Source organism: Manduca sexta, chromosome 6, assembly GCF_014839805.1.
Source record: "Manduca sexta isolate Smith_Timp_Sample1 chromosome 6, JHU_Msex_v1.0, whole genome shotgun sequence".
Taxonomy (NCBI): Eukaryota; Metazoa; Arthropoda; class Insecta; order Lepidoptera; family Sphingidae; genus Manduca; species Manduca sexta.
Window position 1 is genome coordinate 4,764,845 of NC_051120.1, and position 23,856 is coordinate 4,788,700.

Consider the following 23,856-nt stretch of genomic DNA (forward strand, 5'->3'; position numbering starts at 1 on the left):
TACCGCCTAACAGTCGACATATCGACATTAATATTTATACGATACTAACGTCACTCAATTGTTTTGCCTTCCCGGAACCCCTCCACTAACACTTAAACTTTATGGTATTGTATTAAAAATCAAATTGACTTTTAAGTATTACTACGAATATTTTGTATGGTAATATAGAAGTGCTGTTTTTAGACTTTCTCAGGCAATTTTTTTAAATTTTTCTCTTTGTAAAAACCATCCTCGTACTTCAAGGAATATTATAAAAAAAGTCTTAGCGAAATCGGTTCAGCTGCTCTCGAGATTTGCGCTTAGCAAGATATTCAGCGACTCATTTTTATATTATAGATATACGTATATGAATAGTAAATACCTCAGTGCCTTAAATCGAAAGTCTTTGATAGTTGTGTGTTACCAGTGATAACATACGGCACCGGGACGTGGCCTCTCACTGTGGGCCTCATTAGGAGGCTCAAGGTCACTCAACGAGCTATGGAGAGGGCTATGCTCGGTATTTCCCTACGAGATCGAATCAGAAATGAGAAGATCCGTAGGAGAACAAAGGTTACCGACATAGCCCATAGGATTAGCAAGTTGAAGTGGCAGTGGGCCGGACACATAGCTCGAAGAACCGATGACCGTTGGGGTCGAAAGGTTCTAGAGTGGAGGCCACGTACAGGCAAACGAAAGGTCGGACGCCCGCCTACAAGGTGGACGGACGACCTGGCTAGGGTCGCAGGAAGTCGCTGGATGCAGGCCGCTTCCAACAGGTCGACGTGGAGATCGTTGGGGGAGGCCTATGTTCAGCAGTGGACTTCCTGTGGCTGATATGATGATGATGATATGAATATACGTTTTAGTGCTTCCACTATCAACATAATAATAGTACGTAAATCACTTCGTTTCTTTTCTAGTAAAAAAAACAATTCCCGACCTAAATAAATACAGAGAGCCACGTCTTCAGTAAACGCAGTGCTCGTTCCGCTTGAAAGCGTTCTGTAGTTCACTGTAATTACATCGAAATAAACATCTTTCAGTGAACTTGGATTCTTTTAGAATTAAATATTTTTATCAGACACATGAACTAATTACTATATATATATATATAAGAATACAAAGAGACATGTAGGTCCATTTAAAGTACTAAAACATAAACAGTTAGATTCAAGAACTAATTACTAAAAAAAAAAGAAAAATACTTTAATAAATGTATATAAGGAGACCTATAGCTCAATATATATTAACACAACAATTATGATCTGTGAAAAATTTGCCTTTATTGACTACTATAATATCTATATTGTAGGACTACCTAAAATTCATTGACAACAACAAAAAGATCTAGATTTATTATTTCAATCTTCAAAATATTCAAACTCAGGGCACGTTCATTTATAACTGAATATTAAACACTTCAATTCTTGGTTGTTTGAAGAAGTCATTCCTCCTCTGCATTACTTATTGCATAACGTTTTTGTATATATGAAAAGCTACAATAGAATTGTCCGTGGTTTTACGAGCGATTACTTCAAATATTATTCAAAAACCAAAATATTAACCATATTGCAACCTTTGCCGTTTAGTATCCATCAAACCTCATACAACGCAACAATGACGTCACGCTGTGACGTCAGACAGACATTTCCCGCCTCTACGTCCCGTGGAAACCACTTTGCATAATACCTTTGTGTGCACCACTTTGTGTCAAAGAGATTGTCGCGGTACATTACAAACGTATTTACAGTTTTGTAGTGAGTTGTGGTAAATTAGGTTATGGACTTATGTAATGCTCTGGAAAATATCTAGACTTATTTACGCAGAAGTTAGTTCTATATTACATGTGCAAATTGAATTATGTATAACATGTGAAGTGTTTTTCACTAAAATTTTCCAACAATCTTGAATTAAAATAAAATGGGAACTATGATTGTTTTTGCTAATTTTTAACAACATGAAATTTTTAATCATATTTTTATTTTTATTTATTTATTTATGGACCTCAAAAACAAAGTTGTAGCATTATTAAAACAATATTAATTTTTTGTTACATAAGTAAAAATTAAATACAACCTTGTCATAAGCCCGCGATATTAATATAACAAACATGTATTTAAATCAACGTTTTCTCTCACAGATCTACAGTTCCCAATAGACGTCTCAGGAGTACAAAACGACCACCCGTTCCTGGATGCCGACTCGCTGCAGTCGCTGTTCCGACGGCTGACTGCGCTCAACAGATGTGCCAACATGAAGCTAGAACACCACCATCATCAGAAGAGATCGGTGAGTTGACCCATTTTTCAACTTTATGTACATTGTAGCCAGTGTAACTACTCGACATATGACTTAACATCTCATGTCTCAGGATGGCCAATACTTTGACTCAGGATTGCAAGCGCAATGCCAAGCAATACTTTGTAATGCAAGATGTTGGATGGTGTTTCTTCTATTTATGGGCGGTCGTATCGCTTACTTTTTATGTTATTGACTAACAAAATACTATTTTAACTTTATTAATCATCAATAAATAAATAGATAATACTATCAGTCGAACGCCAAGCTCGTTTCATAAATCAAAGCAATATTTTTTTTTTTTTAACTTTGATTACATATTATGTAGCTCAGTACAGTCAGAGCCGGCAGCTCCTTACGTCAATGAAGACTAGTTGACGTTCATAATAAGAATCTAATCTTGTAAAAAAGGCACATTATAAACACCAACAATAGATTTTATAATAAATTGTACGTCAAAAGAAAGACGTACGGTTCATTAAAATCACATAAAAATATTTTAGATGTAAAATACATAATATATCAAAGATGAAAAATAATATTGGCATAAAATTTAATAGCTCGTTGTAAAATGTTTATAAAAGAAAACTTTGAATATTTAATGAAATAATAGCGAGTTTGCACCGAAGGCTTAAAGGTGAAAGCCTAAGCATACATTATAAATTACTAAGTGTTGCTCACGACTTCGATCGCATGAAAACTTTTTCCCGCTACAAAAGTCCCTAAAATACTGTAATAAATCGCCAGGGAAATGATTCCAGCGTCATCTTTTGAAAAAAAAACAAAAGTAGTCTAACCGCGATAAAAGTCGGAAAAATTGTTTTATTTCTATGTCTAACATTCGCGTAAACATAAGAAATCATTATTAGACTTTAAAGTGGATATAAAAATCTAATTGATATGATACAAATATGTACTTTAATCCGCTCTTATAATTAATAACTAATAAAACTTTTTCACCAGCGTTTTCCTTAACATTAGATTTCTCACGGCAATTATAATTAGAAACCAAAACTAGGTTAATCACTGATTAAATGTATTACAGGGCGATATTTTAAACGATTAAATTTTTGTTAATACGACGGATTACTTTCGAATTATTTACTGGTGGTAGGTACCACCGCAATGTCTTATTTGTGTCGCTAAGCAACTGTGTGTAGTCACTGTTGTGTTCCGGTTTGAAGGTCATTGTAGCCAGTGTAACTACTAGACATAATGAGACTTAACATCTCATATCTCAGGATGGCGAGCGCAGTGAATACCAAACATTACTTAGTAATCCAAGGTGTTGGATGGTGTTTCTACTGTTTATGGACGGTCGTATCGCTTATCATTAGGGGCGTGTCGTCATTCAAAGCAATAAAAAAAATTAAAAACTCTATATGCCTTTAAATATTGTACTAGTTTTAGCTCACAGTTACGCCCACATAACGCCTATTCCAGAGATAAAAAGTAGTCTGTAACATTTAGGAATAATGTAGCTTTTTACTAGTGAAAGAATTTTCAAAATCGGTTTATTAGTCTTTGACTTTATTCATTACAAACATACAAAAAATCAAACCTTTATTTTAGTTTCTTATAAAAGAAATTAACCATGTCCTATTAACTCAAAAAATCTTATACTGAAAAATTTTAATAATAATAATGGGTCGGTAGTAGAAATAATTAATATTTATTAAGTTATTACAGGTCATTTTGGTTATGAAAATGTAGTAATTTATAGCCCTAATTGAATCATTTGGCACGCCTAATTGCTTTACATTATTCTGGTTATTTAGATTTAAAATAATGGCTATAATTAGCTTTTTTAAGATATCAGAAAAATGAAATTAGAAGTTATAATACCTATATTATAGTATTGTATCTATACGCTATTATACTTAAGCCGAATAAAGTACTAACAATCTTGTTAATATTATTATTAACAATATTAACAATAAGCAAATTATCCCCCGTATTTATAGACGTTTTTTATCTAAGAACGAAGCAAAGCAGTGTTAACAAGTCTGTTTTTCAGTGCTGACGGAATGGCAGCCTTCGCAGTGCATGGAAATAGGGCCGTTGTGATTGGCTAATATTGTTGTATCTCAATATTAACCAATCACAACGGCCCTATATCTGTTTCTCAATGTCGTTGGGCACTGAGAAACAGACATAGGTTATCACAGCATTACTCCGTCCTTAGATAAAATAACGTCTATGAATAAGGGGGTATAAGTGTAATAATAAATACTTTTATAAAAATTCGGAAAACAATAGTTTATAGAGTAACAAACCAATCAACACATAATAATTCATCCCTTTTACCAATTCGATAATCGAACCCACACCCCATAGCTTCTCTTTACTAACTCGATACGAAACCTCGGGGCTGTCAAAATAATAAACAATATTAGCATAAATACTGATCACAAAATCCTTACAATTTACCTCAATAAAGTGTTAACTTTATCAAACAACTATTATATAAAGTATATAGTAATCCAATAAGTAATGTAATCGTTTCCTACTAGACAGTGGATATGAAACACAATGTTTACAAGAAGTTTGGTTAAGCAGTTTCGTGCTGGGCACGGGCAGTGTCAGGAACGGCAACTTTATATTCACGCCAGCTTTACACGTATTAGAAACTGACTGGTTCGCAATTAAATCCAATTTGTGCACTTTTTATAATTTTAAACAAGGAAAATATATGGAGTTATGCTTAAGAGGTTAGATACACACAGCGCCACCTGTTGAATTATGTTGAACAGAGTATATTTCCTTACATACATGTATGTTTTTTTTTACGAAATAAACGGGTTAAAGCTTGGAGGGTGAGTGGAACGGTTGTTGGTTTCACCGGTCTTACGACCCAATGTCGACACTCGGGAGTATTGCATCCGAGCGACAATTGGACTGAGTCCTCAACCAATGTATACCACATTGGCATACCAACCAAAAGCCGCGGTAGCCTTCTTCGGTGCATACGGGACGGTCCTGGGGTATCTTGTTGCACTGAGAAAGCTTCTCGGAACCGTCCCTTATGTAAGGACTCTGGGACTTAATTGTTATACAGGGTTATTTTGACATGAATGGTGAAACCACATTTTTCTCTTCTTAAAAATAACACTTCACAATAAGCTATGCGAGAGAGATGTAAAATATATATTTTTTAAGTTTCCAACAAATCAAACATCAATAAAAATTCATTTTAAATTTTCACGCCCTACAACGAAAAGAGCCCTTTGCACCTACCTACCTATCTGCCTCCCCTTATGGCATAAAAGCGTGATGTGTGTTTATGTAGTGTAATAAATGACATTAATATACAATGTATGCATTTATATATATACAACCGCCCTGACACTGAACGATCGTGTTCAAATAAACCTTAATAATCGTAAACCTATGGAGTTACGTTAGCCAACGGTGTTTACTACGCGATTTTACGATCGAGGAAACAGTATCATGGGAAATCGAAGGGAAAATTGTTTAAGATGATATCTTTCTATTTGTCTTTATGGTTGCAAGTATTAGGTAGTTACTGGTGCGGTAGGTTTCAATTAGAGTTCATCTGAGTTGAGGTCGGCGATTTGTGAAATATTTCCGATCGGTATGCGCTACTGATAGATTCGTGTCATATTTTTGTCACCATAAGTGTGCTTTAGAAAATTTTAGTAATTATAAACACTATATAATAACATTTCATGACGTGTGTTAGAACGAATGTAGTATAAGGACATGCGGAGGTACGAAAAGCTATGAGTTTTGTATTAACTGTTTATGCATTGTCATGGGGCTTTTATTTTATTTGGAAAAAAAATCATCGTGAAATAAGACTTTGACTGAAAACAATAGTATAGGAACTTAAACATTACACAACCGACACCATTATCCACTAAGTGATAAATAGGATACGATTAAGAATCAATGTATAAGCGTATTATTATTATTTGGCTAATAAAATAATTGATTAACTTAGAATATGATTATTTTTGGATATAAATATAACAATGTAATACGCAGACAACATAAGATTAAATAATGATGAAATACTTTATCGTTTAATAATGTTAGAATGAACAAATGAAAAATAAACGCTAATTAATTTAATGCGGATTAAAATATCTTGAATTCAAGAGCCTTAATTTAGATGAAGTTTTTATGTCTATCTCATTATACTATCATATAAAAGTATATTAAAAAATAAGTGGACACGAATTTTATCATAGTTTAATTTATAAATATAATAAATATATTATTAATATTATAAATTGTTGAAACACTACTTCTTAAAAAAGGAAATATACCATCCCTGTAACTTATTTATAAATTATTTTACTGAAAATGTACGAATATTTTCTTATAAAAATACGATTGTAAAGCTCCGTAAATATTTCGTTTAGGAAATTTCATTGCTTTCCTTGTTGCCTAAATCACGTCTTCTTATATTTGATTTTTATAAATTAGTTTCTATTAAAATTACTTGAAGCTATTCAAGTGTTATGAAGTAGATTTGGAAATAAACATCGTAGCGTAGAGGGTGAATATAAGTTCGTGGGGTAACAGGTTCGATAAAAAAAAAACAATTTATTTATACAAACCCACATACTCACATCTTTTTATCTCCGAAGTGGTCGGCAGAAACGCAACTGTAGCAACTATTTTTCGCAGTGCGTATTCAGTCCCATAATACAATAGGGGGGAACCTATCACTATGTTGGTCACAAATTCCAGACTCCGGGCTGAGCAGATAGGTCTAATATCACTTTGCCCGATCCGGGATTTTCTTTTTATACCGCCACGGAAAAATGACCCTAATGTACCTGAATGTAAGTGGAATGGGGTCCAATAGAGTATCGACAGACGAGAGTTGATTACCTCTCGATAGTTGACACAATTATGCCGGCCTGTTGGTTTGCTATACACAGGCTGATCCCGGAACGCGACACACGAGGTCAACTATGGCGGGTTTTAACACATTGTACGTATAACACAATAACTCACTCTGAGTGGTCGCCGATGTGCAGTCCTTATCCTTATCCTTTCTTTCCCAATTCCTCCTCCCTTCCCCAATTCCTCTCCTTTCCCCTCCTAAACTCCTTTGGCCCCCGCAGTCGTTAAGCCGGGAGGAACCAGTATACCGTTCGCAGGTTCCTCTCGGTGTAGACTGCGGGATCATCCGTTAAAAAAAAAAAAAAAAACACATTGTACGTTGGTCGCTATCCGGGCGGATATAATATATATCCTACCACTAGCACACCGAGACTTCAGAGCGGAAGTCGTTCTACGATATTACTGCGCCACAGACAGTCCTTGGTTTAAACGAAATAACCTGTAATACGCTCCAGTAACTCTTAATAAAAAGTAGAATTTACTTGTAAGTCAATTTTAAAGTGAACAGACGTTAAGTCCACTCCAAGACTTAAGTCCTTTGATTGCGCGGTCAGAACTGGAGCGGTTTCACGGCTGACAGCGTCTTGACTTCACAAGACTATTTAACTTAGTAACTTGCTTGGATAGTTTTGCTTTATATTTTTCGCTTGGGTGGCGGTGTTATAGTTGGTGCAAGTTTCATTGAGTACGAATGTTCACACATTAAAATGTTTCATAAGTAATTTGCGAATTTTCAGATTGTTAGAGTATATTAATAATAATTTACTATCGTAATGCAACAAGATACCCTGGGGCCGTCCCATATCCGAAGGCCACCGCGGGTTTTGGTTGGTATGCCGGTGTAGGGTGTACAGGGGTTAGGGACTCGGTCCAATGCTCGCTCGGATGCAATACTCCCGATTGCCGACATTAGGCCGTAAGACCGATGAAAGCAACATAACCGTTTATACACAAGTGGTGGAAACAATAACGCTGTTTTTCCCCGCAAAAAAAAGAGAAAAAAAAGTATTGAAAAAGTTTATTTCGACAAACACACTGACCTAATCTGGGTCACATCAAAAACGCGTCAAGCAAATTTATTATCTAACACGGTATAAATAACCTTTAAAATCCAATTAGGCCTTATAGCCAGTGATCCCGAACAATAACTAATACGTCAATATATTCAGTGACCCATTATAATCCAGTATTGAATATTTCACATAATAACCGCCTAATTTCGAGCCCCAACGAACTCTTACAATATCGAATAATCGCTATGCGTCATAGATTAGGTAATGTGTAGACGGGATAGTAATTTGATGAAATTAATACAGGGTAGGTATCACCAAAATCAAGTAACAGTGTGTAGTCACTGTTATGTTCCGGTTTGAAAGACATTGTAGTCAGTGTAGCTACTGGACATAGACTTAACATCTCATGTCTCAGGATGGCGAGCGCAGTGGAATACCAAAAACTTTGTAATTTAAGGTGTTGGATGGTGTTTCTACTGTTTTGGGCGGTCGTATCGCTTATCATCAGGCGAATGGCATGCTCATCTCTTCATTCTAATCTATAAAAAAGCGCAGATCTTAAGAACTATCTAACGCTCAATATTTTCCAAAAAAAAATAATTGTAGACCGATGTTTACTAGATATTAATAAGCAAAATTCACAAAACAGTTTTACACAAACTTGACGTAAATTGATTTAAAAATATTTACTCATTTTACTACCATTATTCGAAACTTACAAAAGAATATTTAACAAAAAAAGTGTTTTGATTGCCCAAACTGTATACCTCTGTTCCTTAGTAATATTAGTTTTTGTACTAAATGAGAAAATTGTTTACTAAAAATTCGTCAGTTTTGATTTAAATAGGGTTGTGATTGATATTCTTATAAAGACCGAAAGGCTTCTTTTTGTTTGTTTTTCTTTTGCCTGACAACGTAATAAGCATGGCTCCTGTGAAAATCATTCGCGAATATAGGTATTGCAGTAAGCAATATCTTGTTTTAGCACAAATTCAGTGCTGCGATATATTATGTGAATATCCTTCTTATTTTATTATGATTAACCCAATAATTTATAGTTGACACAGAAATTATACTACACACATTACCACGCATTTATTCTCAAAGGGGTAGGGGGTGCAAATGCGCAACTAGGGCACCCACTTTTCGCCAAATGTGTTACGTCTCATGATATGGTAGGGGGCAAGCCAGTCGCCATATCGGGCACAAATTCCAAACTCAAAATAGACAGAAATTATGCTTAATTGGTTTCACTCACTGCGCCTGGTGGTAAGTGAAGAGATGCCCAAGAACATGTCGATCGGAAAGTGATAAACATCCCTAGACGGTGGGCATAGTTATGCCGACCTGCTTAATTGTTTTTTCACGCTCCGTTAGAAGGAACAAGGTGATATTATAATTCTTTTCCTACAGTTTCGTTACCAAGCAACCGCAACTCTTAAAACGTGAGATGCGACTTCAAACTTTCTCTAACTGAATAATTAAATATTCAAAGGTCCGAAAGGACTTGGAAAGGACAGCTGTGACGTCAGACGAGAAACTTTAAGGGTGTGAATTATTAAAATTCCTAGAAGTCAAGTTGGTACATGTTTCCCATTTTGGGAATATTGTATTTTATCAGCCTTAATGCAACGTGAGAGCCTGAGTGGAAACGCTACGGGTTCGGTGTCAAACAAATATTTTTAATTATATTGTTTGTTTTTGGTTTATGATATTAAATTCAGACACAATCAACACATAATTCTGTGTAACGATGTTCTTATCCTTACATATTATAAAACGCGATAAACTCAAAAACTACCAAACGGATTACGATGAAACTTAGTATGGATATAGGTTAAAACCCTCAGAAGGACATACTTTTTATTTCAAGCTTTCACTATAATTTAGGTTCATTAAAGCATTGTTAACCATGTTGCAAAAAGATTCAGTTATTACCACCGCTTCTCCTTCCCAGATACCTTTAAATGCTTGTAATACCAACGTCATTACCATCTACTCCTATCTATTCTCTGCGAATCTCACGGCAGGCTAAGCGTAATAACCTATTTGGTCGTAGTCAACGTCCTACCAGACGCGAAATAAGCGATGCGACATGCGATAAACCCGCCCGATTATAATCACGTTAGCACGCGGCGATGTGTTGGGTAATGACCGTCGGCGTGCCACGACGCTGGGCGTGAAATTGCGTTGGATTTGATAATTAGTTCCTGGTGTTAGTTCCAGCGTGTGCCGGGAGATGGCGCTGTTTTGCAAATATGCTATCAAGGAATTGTTTCAAGAATATCATTACTAATTTGAGTAAAATTTAATATGGTCAATCGTTTGAGTATGAACCGTCAGATTGTGGGCTGTATTCGAGGTGGTAACAAAAATGTTGACTCACTCGCTCTATTAAATCATAGTATTAATAAATAATCTCTAGAAAAAGAGTGCACTACTTACGTCACTGCCTAACCATTTGCGACAAAAGCATGAGCATAAAGAAACCAATTTATTTGAAAGCGTCATCCCCAGCGAATTTTTATTTTAGTATTAATGTCAATATGTTCGCTGCAGATATTTCATTGAATAAAGTCAAAGTATTTTTTACATGAAAGGTTTACTGAATTTCCAACCAACCACGCGTAACCTTAAAATTGTTATGATCGATATACATAATATGTTCTTAGTTGAAGCATATTCACATCTTTTATCCCCAAAGGGGTAGGTTAGGGAAATAATATGCCCACTTTTCCTTTTGAAACCTGCATACCTGAGAGGTTCTCGATAAAATTTTTGAAAGTATATCCAATCCAATCTGCACTATGCCAGCGTGGTGGACTAAAGCCTTATCGCTCTCAGTAGCAGAGGGGGCCCGTGCCCAGCAGTGAAACAGTATACAATACAGGGCTGATATTATTATACATGATACAGAACGTTCGAAAGATTATGTCAGCAACATTAAAACTTTGGCACGAATATCGTAAACTTCGCAGAAGCCGCGAGGGATTTATGTCTTTGGAAAACGATAACTCACTAACACGAATTTACTTGCAAAGTTCTGTGAACAAATTAGAAGAATTAACTCTGATGTTACCAGTATAACAGTGTAGGGAATATGGGTCTCTGGTGACATCAGAACATAATTTCTGTGCTAAATTTTGTATGCGATTTCTACGTTTTCTCCCAGAGTAGAAGTCAAATACACATTTATTTGGTATTTATTAATAAGGAACTCTGCAGCTCTATAGTAGAATTTTTTTAGGCATAATAATTTTACCTTTACAATACTTAAAGTCCTATTTAGTTTACCCAGTTTAAACTTTTGCTGTCCTTCCTGGAAAACAAAAGCAGCACCTCATGAACATGAACCACAATTACTAAGGCAATTACTGATATTTTCTATACCATTATTAACGTATATTAATAATAGAATCTTTCTATAAATAGCATCGAATCATAGCATTCGCATGTAACACTGCGCAATTAAATTGTTCATCTCCGATTGTGTTGCTTAACGCAAGAATGAATATTTAAAAAGGTCGCATCACATCACGGATCGCATGTTTTGTGTCTGATTAAATTACCAGATTATCGGATAGACAATAGCTCCTCGTTTGGCATTATTACTCAATATATTACAAAATTATCTTCAAGTAGGCGAACGTATTAAAAGATAGATAGTTGAACACATTTTGATATTCGACCTACATTTTTACATTAGGTTAAAACAACGACTTTTGTATCTATTTTTTTTTTATTGCTTTAAATGACTAGACGAGCTTGTCGTTCGCCTGATGGTAAGCGATATGACCGCCCATAAACAGTAGAAACACCATCCAACACCTTGAATTACAAAGTATTGTTAGGTATTCCACTGCGCTCGCCATCCTGAGGCATTAGATGCTAGGTCTTATTATGACCGGTATTTACAATAGCTACAATATCCTTCAAACCGAAACACAACAGTTACTAAACGCTGCTGCTTGGCGGTAGAAATAGACATTGCGGCGGTATCTATCCGAGCAAACTCTCACATATGAGAGACCTACCACCAGTAATATTCACATTACGTTAAAACAACGACTGTTGTATGTAATCTGTCTGCATTTTATTAAATACGTAATCATTTTGAACAGTTTGATTAAAATGAACAATTGAATGACAAAATTACCAAAGTGTTTATAAACTATTAGTACCATAATAATATAATAAGGGGAAGGGAGAAAATAATAATATAAAAAACCGCGATAAAATCCGTTAAATAGTTTTTAGTTTTATTTCAATGTCTAACATTCGCGTAAACATAAGAAATCATTATTAGTACCACGTTTGCGTGAGGCTAAGCGGAATTTCGAATTGCGAAATGCATTAGACGCCATCACTTCTCTGACACATTGCACGATAAATTACTGTTCTTTAATAATATAGTTCACAAATTAACAATTTTGAAATAGATCATTATTTTATTAAGAATGCGATCAGTTAAGATATACATAGACAATAGACAACTACATATCCATTTGTGAAATATGCAGCCGCAATCACGCCCCAGCTCAGCAATATGCTTTGCTCCAAGGAGCGACACGCTGGTAATTCTATTGGTACCTGGTATGCCGTATCTACACATTTCTCAGTACGAAGAAATAAATCTCAACTGTGCAAGCTTATCTTATTTTTCGTCCTGGAACCCGTAAAACTATAATTTAGAATGAAGAACTCAGTAAGGGACTTTCGTAAGGTTAGCTAAAATGGAAAGTATTCAGTATTTGTTTCACCTGAATACTTCATATATTAAATAAGCATTCCAATTCTTATTTTATTCACACAATCAAACTTCGAAACGCCTATTGTTATAAAAGTAGAAATACAATCTTCGTTAGCAACAACCTTCATAATCTAATTAAATATGATGTATCCATCATCAATTACTTCATTTTAAATCTCTTTTATTTTGATTTCAAAAGAGATAATTATAACGAATAGAATACGGGCGTTAAGTTGCCCTCGTCATGGAACTAAATTGGTGTACTACTTCCAGATTATTCGATATCATTAATCTCTTGAACCCATTCACACTAACAAGCTTGTCATATTCATTTTGACGTTCCGGATGAGGCTAAATGTTCTAGCGGTCTGTATTGCCGTGGGTCAATTAATGAAATTTTTTGACTGCTCGGTGTTGCAATTGTAATTGTACGCGGTGAGTGCGACTACCGCGCTGAAGTCCTGGATTCGAATCGCATTTATCCCCATGGTATGCAGAGGCGCAACCAGGTCACCCACTATTCGCCAAGTGTGTTTCGTCCCATGATATGATAGGGGGCGAACCTATCGCCACATCGGGCAGAAATTCCAGACTCCGATGACACTGAGCAGAAAAACCCAAATATCACCCGACCGACCGACCCGGAATCCCAACCCAAGATCTCACAGCGCTGCCCTACCGCGCATACAGTACAACTACGGCACCGAGGAAGTCTAAATATATAGATTTTTTTTTAATTTTCTTCGGTACCTCACTAGGTATATAGAGATGTAAATTAACATAAGTTAATTAAAACATACAAACGCCACAGCACAAAACTCTACAGTGATTTCCCAGAAGAACAAACACGGACTAGGACAGACATTTCTTTTACAACTTATTGTACATAATCCAAGATTGTCTTCAGAGATTTTAATTTGAACTGCTTAGTTTCGTTCTGTTTTAATTCATACTTGTATTTTAAAAACGTTTCGTACAAAAGAATGGGCGGGATTGTGGCCTTTACAAAGGTCATACTATCTTCCGATAGCTGTTTTAATTTCTCCAAAAAGCGAAGTTAAAATAAAAATAACTTTCTGAGAGCGGCTGTCGAAAATATTTGGAGTCCGAGTTTATTTAAATAATAGCCGGGCACGTCATAAAATGTTTGTCTGGAAATCTTTGGAGAAGCCATATTTTCAATAGAGAATATCTGATGAAATCTCTTCACTTTGGTAGACGATTATCTCATTTTTAATGAAGCTTTTGGATAGCTGTTTTAATAACGTAATTTGCTATTACAAAATGATAAACCTCTTCAAATGACCCTTAAATTAATTGGTTATTGAAAAATATACTTAAACCTTTACAAGTAACAACTTCACCTGACTCAAACATGTCCAACAAACTTACAAATCCGAGCTATATAGAGCGTCTCAAAAGGATTTCTCGCTTCCCCTCGCGCGTTCAATGTAATCCAATTTAATTGTATTAAACACGATTTTGACAAGTCTTACTGAAGAGCGTTGATTGCTTCTGAATGCCGGCTTAATAGTGATAGGATTAGTGACAGCAGTAGTTTGTGCCTGATTTGAAGGTTGATAGAATTTGTTTCGAAAAATGTGTTCAGACTTTTGAAAGATTAAAGTTTGGAAACGTATTATAATCCCATACTCGACTTTTTTCGGTTTATTGAATGTTTGTAACATACATTTCGAGGTTGATAAACCAATTAATGGGCGTGAAAATTGTGTTACTTAACGTTACTGAGTTGTCGACAACAAAATGTACAATCAACAAATTAAATTCTCTTTCATCATTCAAGAACTCGTCTTCCACCTTTCCTTATTCCGCTCTAACATCTCTATGTTAGAGTGGAATAAGGAAAGGTGAAATTGAAAAGTGTGTTATAGCATCTCTATGCTATAACACACTTTTCAATCATTCTGCAGAATGTATTTGTTTAGTTTGAACAACGCCTTTGCTAAAATCAGTCCACCTGAAGATCAAGGCCTTCAAATCGTCGTAGAAAAATTTATACACGGGGTTATTCGATCTGGGACTCGAACCAAAGTCGTAGTCGTCTACTTGAGTAGATGAAATTAATTTGTTCGTAGTAGGATATATTTTATGTCCACCTGAATAGTGACCACCATACATATAGGTTTAAAACCCGCCATAGTGGCCCACCTAAGTGTGTCGTTTTCTGGGATCTGCCCTTGTATACCCGGTTCGAACAGGCCGACATAATTGTGTCAACTGCTAACGGGTTATCATCTCTCATCAGTCGACATTCTATTGGACTCCACTCCACTTACCATCAGGTGCACTTTGCCGTATCCGCTTAAGGCGATACCTCAAGGTCCATTTTCATACATTTTGTTTCGCCTTTAATCTGGGTAACTAAACAAGTATTGGCAAGTAAAGAATTTAAATTCACGTCTAGTTAGTGATTATTTCAACTGCGAGAACTAATCACTAACTAGACGTGAATTTAAATTCTTTACTTGCCAATACTTGTTTAGTTACCCAGATTAAAGGCGAAACAAAATGTATGAAAATGGACCTTGAGGTATCGCCTTAAAAAAATGAACTAATTTTTAAACTATTATCCTTGTTCTAGAACGACTCTGACGATGAACAATGCGCGCTGAGCGACAAATGGCAGTATGAAAGGAAGTCTCGGAGATGGTCCAGGGTGGTCGAGATCACGCCGCAAGCACAGCGCAGATTGCAGGTTTGAACTAGTTTTATATTGTAGAATCCTACACTACCTTTCCATATGCTGTACCTTATAAGTAAAGAAGGTTACCAGAAATTTGCGAAGAATAAATTTCAATTTGAGATAATACAGAAACAAGACCTGGATCGTGTCATCACAAGAATATTAGATTCAGAAATTGGAATTAGTTATAAAACACGTCTTATTTTTACCGCTGGTAAACCAATCTCATTAAAGCAAAACCTTTGGATTATGCTGATTAATTTCTTTTGCGCAGTTCCTGACCTTTCGAAAGGCATCCTATGACGCCAAATATAGACTTAATAAGGAAATCATATTCAGCGCACGTTCTTAAATCTCGACGAACTTTTCAATCTGATCACGAACGGAGACATCATAACGTAAACTGAAAAGTTATAGTTACCGACTCCAAGGAAATTGCTGACATAAAATAGTTTTGCCATTGCATTTTTAAATTCCCTCGGTATCTTCGTAGAAACAGACTAACCGACTTATACGTGGCCATGCATAAGTAATGAATGCACGTTACCCTTTCAGTTGAAGGTAAATGATTTAGGTGACACGAACTTCACCGAACGTTAAATAATATTTTGTGAATTAACAGGACTGTCTTAAACATTTGGAATTGAATTATTATAAAATGAAATCTAATGTCTTCTCGTTTTGACTCTTAAATCATTTATATATAAGAGAATAAAAGCCAATACTGGCTAAGACATTTGATGAAGTTAAGCCAATGCAGGATACATTTGTATCTGATAGAATATTTTTATACCATTAAGTACGATATTTGTTTCTGGGGTAGTATCTCCTGTTTCTACATGAAGTATCATGTGTCTTAAATTCTTATTACTGTATCACTACATAGTATAAAACAAAGTCGCTTTCTCTGTCCCTATGTATGCTTAAATCATTAAAACTACGCAACGGATTTTGATGCGTTTTTTTTAATAGATAGAGTGATTCAAGAGGAAGGTTTATATGTATAATAATAACATCCATTAAATAGTGGAGAAATACTATTATTTTGTTATGTTATACCCGTGCGAAGCCAGAGCGGGCCGCTATGTTTTTATATACAACGTTCACGGTTTTTCTGTAGTGTATTTAGTATCAGCATTGCACCCGTGCGAAGCGGGGGCGGGTCGCTAGTTTTATATAATGTACGTATTGCATATTTAATACTGGCGATGTTATGCCACTAATCTCAAAACAGTACCTCGATTTGCATATTTATAGTAGCATTGCATTATAACTAAAGAATTTTCATTAATGAGTTACAATTTCTGTATTAATATTTCTTGTATATTAATTTTACCGACAACGCCTCGGAAAGATCTGCCCAAACATATCTTCTTTTAGGATATTCTGTGATGTTTACCTATTAAATCCATAATTGTATAAGAACCTTCGATGCTCGGAAAAGCGCAATAGAAGTTAAACAAAAGTAAGCAAAACTTTACAATTGAGTTACAGACCAATCAAGCCCACCTATTCTTGCCTTCAAAATAATAGAGCGTGGTTACTATCACAAAAAAATAAAAAATAGAGAAATGAATGACACAATTTTAGTACCACCACATACTTCCTCTAATCCGTTCAGAAAATTCACTCAAACCATAACCTTCATATTGTTTATCCAGGTGATAGCAGCAAGGGCATTGGCAGAGAGGGAAGCGCGGGAAGCGAGAGGCGAGGTAGAAGATGATGAGGACGAGACCCTGCCAACCATCAGGGTGGGGCTGGTAGACGCTGAAGGACATTACACTGACGTTGAACCTGACCTGTAAGTACTGATGTCTCCTAAACTACTAACAGTCGTTTCTAAGAAACGATCTCAATCTAAATCTTCAATCCGATTCCGAGAAAGAACCAACCAAAATAACTCATTTGTAAGCATGTAAAAAAAAATATGTTCTGATTGGTCCATTTTGAGATTGATAGTGAGAAGGTATTTGGCATAGTTTATTGAAAATTAAGGTTTGAAGAATGTATGGTGATGAAATTTTCGAGTAAATAAAAATATAATTATATAACCACTTCTAATCGTTGGTTTTGATATCTCTCTTAGTTTCTTAGCTCTATAATTACTTGCGAACTTCATTACTGAAGTTACGTGCATCCATCATGACATAGATTGGTGAAACATTAGAAAATAAATAGATATAAAATGCAAAACACGTTTCTGAGATTAACAATTTTAATTAAAATTTACTTCATAATCTACAATATACTTTCATGAATTGTATTATTAAAACTAAATGGATCAAAATAGATCAGTTATTTAATATTAAATTTAAATAAACAGTAAATAAAATCATATAACTTTTCATAAAAAAATCAACAGGTCCCCAAAGGTATACGTTAAAACAAAGTAAATAAAAATCGTTTGGAAAAAGGTTTACGTTTTCCAGAGTCAACTGACAGGAAAACCGTAAAAGCTTTTCCTATAATTTAATAACTGGGTATACTTTTAATGGATTTTCCTCCTCGGGACACTGAATTCTGCGAAAGTATGAAAATTGATAGAATTTTATGGCTGCAGCAAATGGAATTAAAGCTGATAAAGATATTTATTTTGAAATAATGAGTGAAATAAATATGTATAAGATTTTCAGTTTTAAAAAAGTAGCTTTATATATGGTTACTAAAGTAGAAACTGCTGAAATTGTCAAAAACCACCGAAGTTAATGAACATACTTATTAATGGAATCAATATTAGATTGATTTTATGTTAACTAGGTGTTGCTCGCGGCTTCGCCTGTGTCAAAACCATTTCTCACTATAAAATTTTAATATATTTTCCCAATTATAATATTAGTAAAATAAGTTAAATATTGATCTTTACTAAAATTGTTTTTATCTCTATTAATATATAAAGCTGAAAGTTTGTTTAAACGTGCTAATCTCAGGAACTATTAAATCAATTCTGATTTTTTGTCTCTAATAGGACTTCTGAGCATCCTGGTAAATAAAAAGCAGGATTTTATTGCGGTAAAAATCTCACCAAAGATGAACGCGATGCTATTTTATTCTGAAAAGTCGCGAAGTCGTAGGACGTCCCTGGACGTTGTCAGTCGAAACTTCCCAGACCGCATAATAACTTGCATTATGTTCCACACCTTAACCTACCTCTGAAGTTATTGCTATATGTAATATACGAAAAGGATCAGGAAATTCATAACACCTACGCTCTTTGAAGCCTCGGCTGTGGAAGGTGCGAGCACCCTTGACTTAAGTTTTCGCATCATTGCGCCCTATTGTTCTAGCTCTGTGAAGTCTCTTGAAAGGAGTCGAGTATTTGGAGTGTGCTTAGAATTTATCGATATTTGTCTGTTACATTACCGTTTTTTGGTAATTTAGGACATAAAATCGCTTGGCTGAAGACGACAGATGTTAACAGTAGTTTTGAATCGTAGAGCATTGTAAGTCTCAGTGACGAAAGGTAAAATTTACTGAAAGAGAACCCGAAACAACATGTAGGTAATTATATGCATAAATGTGGTCTGCAAATCGTTCTGATGATAATTAGATTCTACGTAAAGGAAAGCCGACTTAAATCGAGTTATAGGGACCCTTTGCCACTAGTGGTTAACTTGTGGTCTTTAAAATGACATGTGACGTGTCTGAGTTGGATTATGGTGCCCAAAAATAATCCAAAAAAAAAAACTTCATTTTTTTATTTTTTTTTTAGCTAAAGGCATAACACAGTACACAATCATTGTAAAGAATACTTAAGCACTAAATTACATTTAGACTAGATTGTGTTCCTTAAACCTATGCCCTAATTGAAATTATACTACAGAATGGCTATTTTTCCAACCATTCCATCACGAAGCATCACCGTTCAATCAATGGTAACTCAATAATTATTATGAAATTTTCCTGCTTTTCTATACCAGTCGTATATAGGAAATAGTGTATTTACGTAATACCCTTGTAAGGTACGATGCGATCAAAACAAACTAATTAGTTTCACAATACTGTTTACTAATTAATTACCAATGATACCTGATCTTTCGAAATTGGGTCTTCGTTTAACTCGGTTGGGAAATAAGAGAGCATCAGTCGACTTTGTTTCGACAAATTACCTTTGATACTATCATCATAGGTATCCTAGTTAGTACAATGTTTTAAGTGGCTTTTGTTTCTTTTTTCTAATATCCAATGATGAATCCCTCTTAGCCGATTTTCGACGGTAATCCGACATGACCGGAGAGAGATCAGGTGCAGAACCAACGGCTTTACGTGCTTTCCAAGGCACGGGGGTAGCACACCACCAACTTCCCGACTCCGAGCTGTGACTGAGTAATTTTTTAAAATAGAAAAATCAGTCACTATTATTGTAGTTCGACCCGGGATTCGAACCCAGGACCTTATCACACTCGTACCATGTACAATTACAACTATGGCACCGAGACTCGTTTATATAACTTCTCCAAGACATTAGCAGATCTTATAAAGAAATGTTTGCCTATAGTTCGTGGCACTATAAGGAAAGGAGGCACCTGTCTATTACATAACATTACGCATTTATCCCCGAAGGGGTATGCAGAGGCGCAACTAGGGCACCCACTTTTCGCCAAGTATGTTCCGTCCCATGATGTGATAGGGGGCGAGCCTATCGCCATATCGGGCACAATTTCCAGACTCCGGGCTGATACTGAGCTGAAAAAACCCAAATATCACTTTGCCCGACCCGGGATTCAAACCCAGGACCTCAGAGCGCTATGGTATCGGGCATGCAATACAACTAGCCACCGAGGCAGTCACCTGTCTATAACAATGTAATATAAAACTATTGTCTATGATCTCGCTTATATAACTCCTTAAGATTGATAACATAACAAGGTTCGTAATAATATCATGTCAAATCACAACCATTATTAAGGCATCATTCATTAATTACAACAAAAAGTAGTGTTGTAACGCCTTACAATGATAGAAGTAGTGTTTCCATATCGCATTGTTTAGATAAGGACAAAATAATTGTCTTTTTTTCCGCTAAAAAGGCCTAAACAATTTGCTTGATCCTTTTACTAAATGTATGTCTTATAAAACTTACTATACCCGAATCGAATTACACATTAAAAAATAGCGCCGAAACAAAATACTTATGTGATAAAATATAAATGTTTTTTTTATACTGTAGCATTATTTGCGCCTAATAATTATATTACAATATTATGCGTCCTATAAACATCCACTCAATGTTTTGTTTATGTAACAACCACCAAATAAGTTCCAACAGGCCGGCACAATTGTGACGACTGCCGACGGGTAATCATCGCTCGTCAGTCGACATTTTATTGGACCACACACACCATCAGGTGTAGTGGGGTCACTTTACTGACCACGTAAAAAAAAATTATAAATAAAATATCTCAAATTATCCCTTAATCTTCCAACATGGTGACCCTACCCATCACACCAGTTAATTACCGTACAATGTATTTAAAGGCTATCCAAATACGGCTCGGACGCGTCAATAAAGCAAAGATCAGATAACCGTTACAGATTGATCTCTCAAATGCTTCGGAACGCCTTTGTTTCCTTTTTGTTTTCACACAATGGGAAAAGTGTGGGAGTTCCACTTTGGATGGACGGTCTTTGTGGGTTTTGAATTGGGTTTCGTAATTCTGTTTGTGTTTGGGGAATAATTTAGACTTTAGTAACATGTGAATAAAACTAGCTTTTGCTAACTTCGTCCGCGTGAAGAAGTTTTTCGGGATAAGTCCCGCTATATATTTTCCTGGGATAAAAAGTAGCCTATAACCTTCCCAAGATCTTTAACTATCTCCAGACCAAATGTCATAACAATCCGTTCAGTAGATTTTGAGTAAATCGATCACATACAGACAGATAGGTTTTGGGAACTTTGTTTCGTAATAATATGTATAGATAAGGTTGTTATATTAAAATTAATTGGTCATAAAAACTATTTCTTCACATAAGTTATATTCTTCAAGTTAATATGGACAATCAATAAGAATTATATTCCCTTAGAAAGGATTGACATCAGCCTGCCGTATGACGAAATATCGCTTCACATCCTTTAAAAAATAATAACGCTATTGAAATAAATAAGGGCATGTAGAAAAGAGAATTTTTCAAGAAAATAGAAACGTTACCCCGTTTTACACTTTCTTTCATAAAATAACACTGTTATATAATAAAATATAATTATAAAGAGCACTTACATGAGACATGCCCTTATTTAAGCCAAAGTTCAGCTTTGTACTCAGGATAATTACCTAAAAGCAAAGTTTACCAACACGTTACAAGACGCCATTACAGTGCGAACATTCATAATTATATAAACAAACATAATAGATAGAATTTACTATAAAAAAGGTCTGATATCTCAAAAGAGATTCATGGAAAATAGTATTGTGTGAAATACAGGGTTTTTTTTTCTAATTTCTTATGTTTACGCGAATGTTAGACATTCAAATTAAACTATTTTTCGGAACCCGCCGTGACCACGAAGGCTGCAGTCTTCGAAACGTCGGGAGAAAATTAAAATGTAAAAGCGCGATAAAATCCGAAAAATAGTTTATTTTTAGTAGTTTCATTTAACTGGTTGTACATAGTTTAAAGTCTATAAGAGTAAAATAATTAAATTTTGTTCATTAACGAAAACGTAAAACCTTCGTGGTGTGATCACAACATACATAAAATATCTACATTTCAGCTTAATTATAGTAAATATAAATAATTTATTAATAATTAGGGTAACAAATTAAATTACACCAATAAATTCATAGATCAAAATTATGAATGAAGTCAAATGAAGTGACTGTCACGAAGTCATGTGAAGTGAATAACACAGAAAAAATAAAAACTATAAACTAAATAAATATAACATTTTAGGAACTTTAATGTTAAAATCTAACGTATTAATCATACATCCAATACTTATAAATTTTCATAATTTTACTTAAACAATAGGTCCAACAAAGAGATAAAGTTTCGATGTTAAGCTAATTTACACCAATAAGTTTTTGTAGAAATATATTGCACTAGAACTTCCAAATACGTTTACAATAGCAAGAATATTTAATTAATTATAATATTCATATGCGATGCGGAGGCGATACGTCCACCACCACAAGTCCTGTGAACTTCAAAATTAATAGAAGTTACTTGTCGTAATTGTTTATAAAGTGAAAATTACTTGCGGATGACTTCTGCAGAGTCCACTTGGGTAGACAATGTCTATTTCTGCCGTCAAGCAGCAGTGTGTAGTCACTGTTGTGTTCCGGTTTGAAGGACATTGTAGCCAGTGTAACTACTGGACATAATAAGACTTAACACCTCACGTCTCAGGATGGCAAGCGCAGTGGAATACCAAACAGTACTATGTAATTTAAGGTGTTGGATGGTGTTTTTACTATTTATAGACGGTTATATCGCTTACCATTCCACGCCTATACCAGTCATTCAAAGCAGAAAATAAATAATCCAAAACTTTCTCAAGGATGTTGACAATCGTAAAGCTATCATCGAGCGAACGACTTGCTCTGATTCATAAAGTACTTTTATATGTAATCGGTATGATAGCATCTAAGTCTTTGCCTTCACAAAACAACTTAATCACATTGTTTAAGAGAACAGAGTGAATGTACGAAACTTTCTTACAAAAGGTACAAAACAAAGAGTAAAATGAAGTGGTCAGCGGAAATAAAGCGGTCCATCGTCGCGTTCAATGATCCGTTACGCAACATCTACCGGAGACGCTAGTGAAGTTGCAAAGGGATATTAAACACATAATGATTTATTATGTTTACGCGAATGTTAGACATTGAAATAGTAGTTTTATTAATAGCGTTTATATTTTCAGGAAGAAAATTAAAACAAACCAAGCCCCATAAAACATAATAAAATCCTAAAAATTGTTTTATTTATTTATTTAAGGACCTCCAACGAAGGATACACGGCATATAATAAAAACAATATAGCATTTTTACAATTAGCAATGTGACTATTTTTTTTTAATTACTAATTTAATTTCGATGAATTTTAAACGTGTTAGGCTTAAAAGGGGCCGTAAACAAAATCTCTTTCTGCAATAAACAGACAAAATAGCAATAGACTGATTGATAGGATGTCATTCTTCTCATGCCATTGGCGTTAACTATTGTAAAAAGACGGCTACTGAGTTACTTTATATTGTATCACTGCTGAGCACGGGCCTTCTCTACTACTGAGAA

General features: G+C 35.0%; 1 protein-coding gene across 3 annotated transcripts in view; it reads left to right on the plus strand.

Moving 5' to 3' along the window:
- The window catches only part of LOC115455992 (rho GTPase-activating protein 7), a 273,226-nt gene that overhangs the window by 229,725 nt on the left and 19,645 nt on the right, over positions 1–23,856 (plus strand). For all 3 annotated transcript variants that reach the window (XM_030184836.2, XM_030184837.2, XM_037446756.1), the window contains 3 exons: positions 2,123–2,271; positions 15,524–15,637; positions 17,287–17,429. In XM_030184836.2, coding sequence (XP_030040696.2) covers positions 2,123–2,271; positions 15,524–15,637; positions 17,287–17,429 — 406 coding nt within the window. The remainder of the gene's footprint in view (positions 1–2,122; positions 2,272–15,523; positions 15,638–17,286; positions 17,430–23,856) is intronic.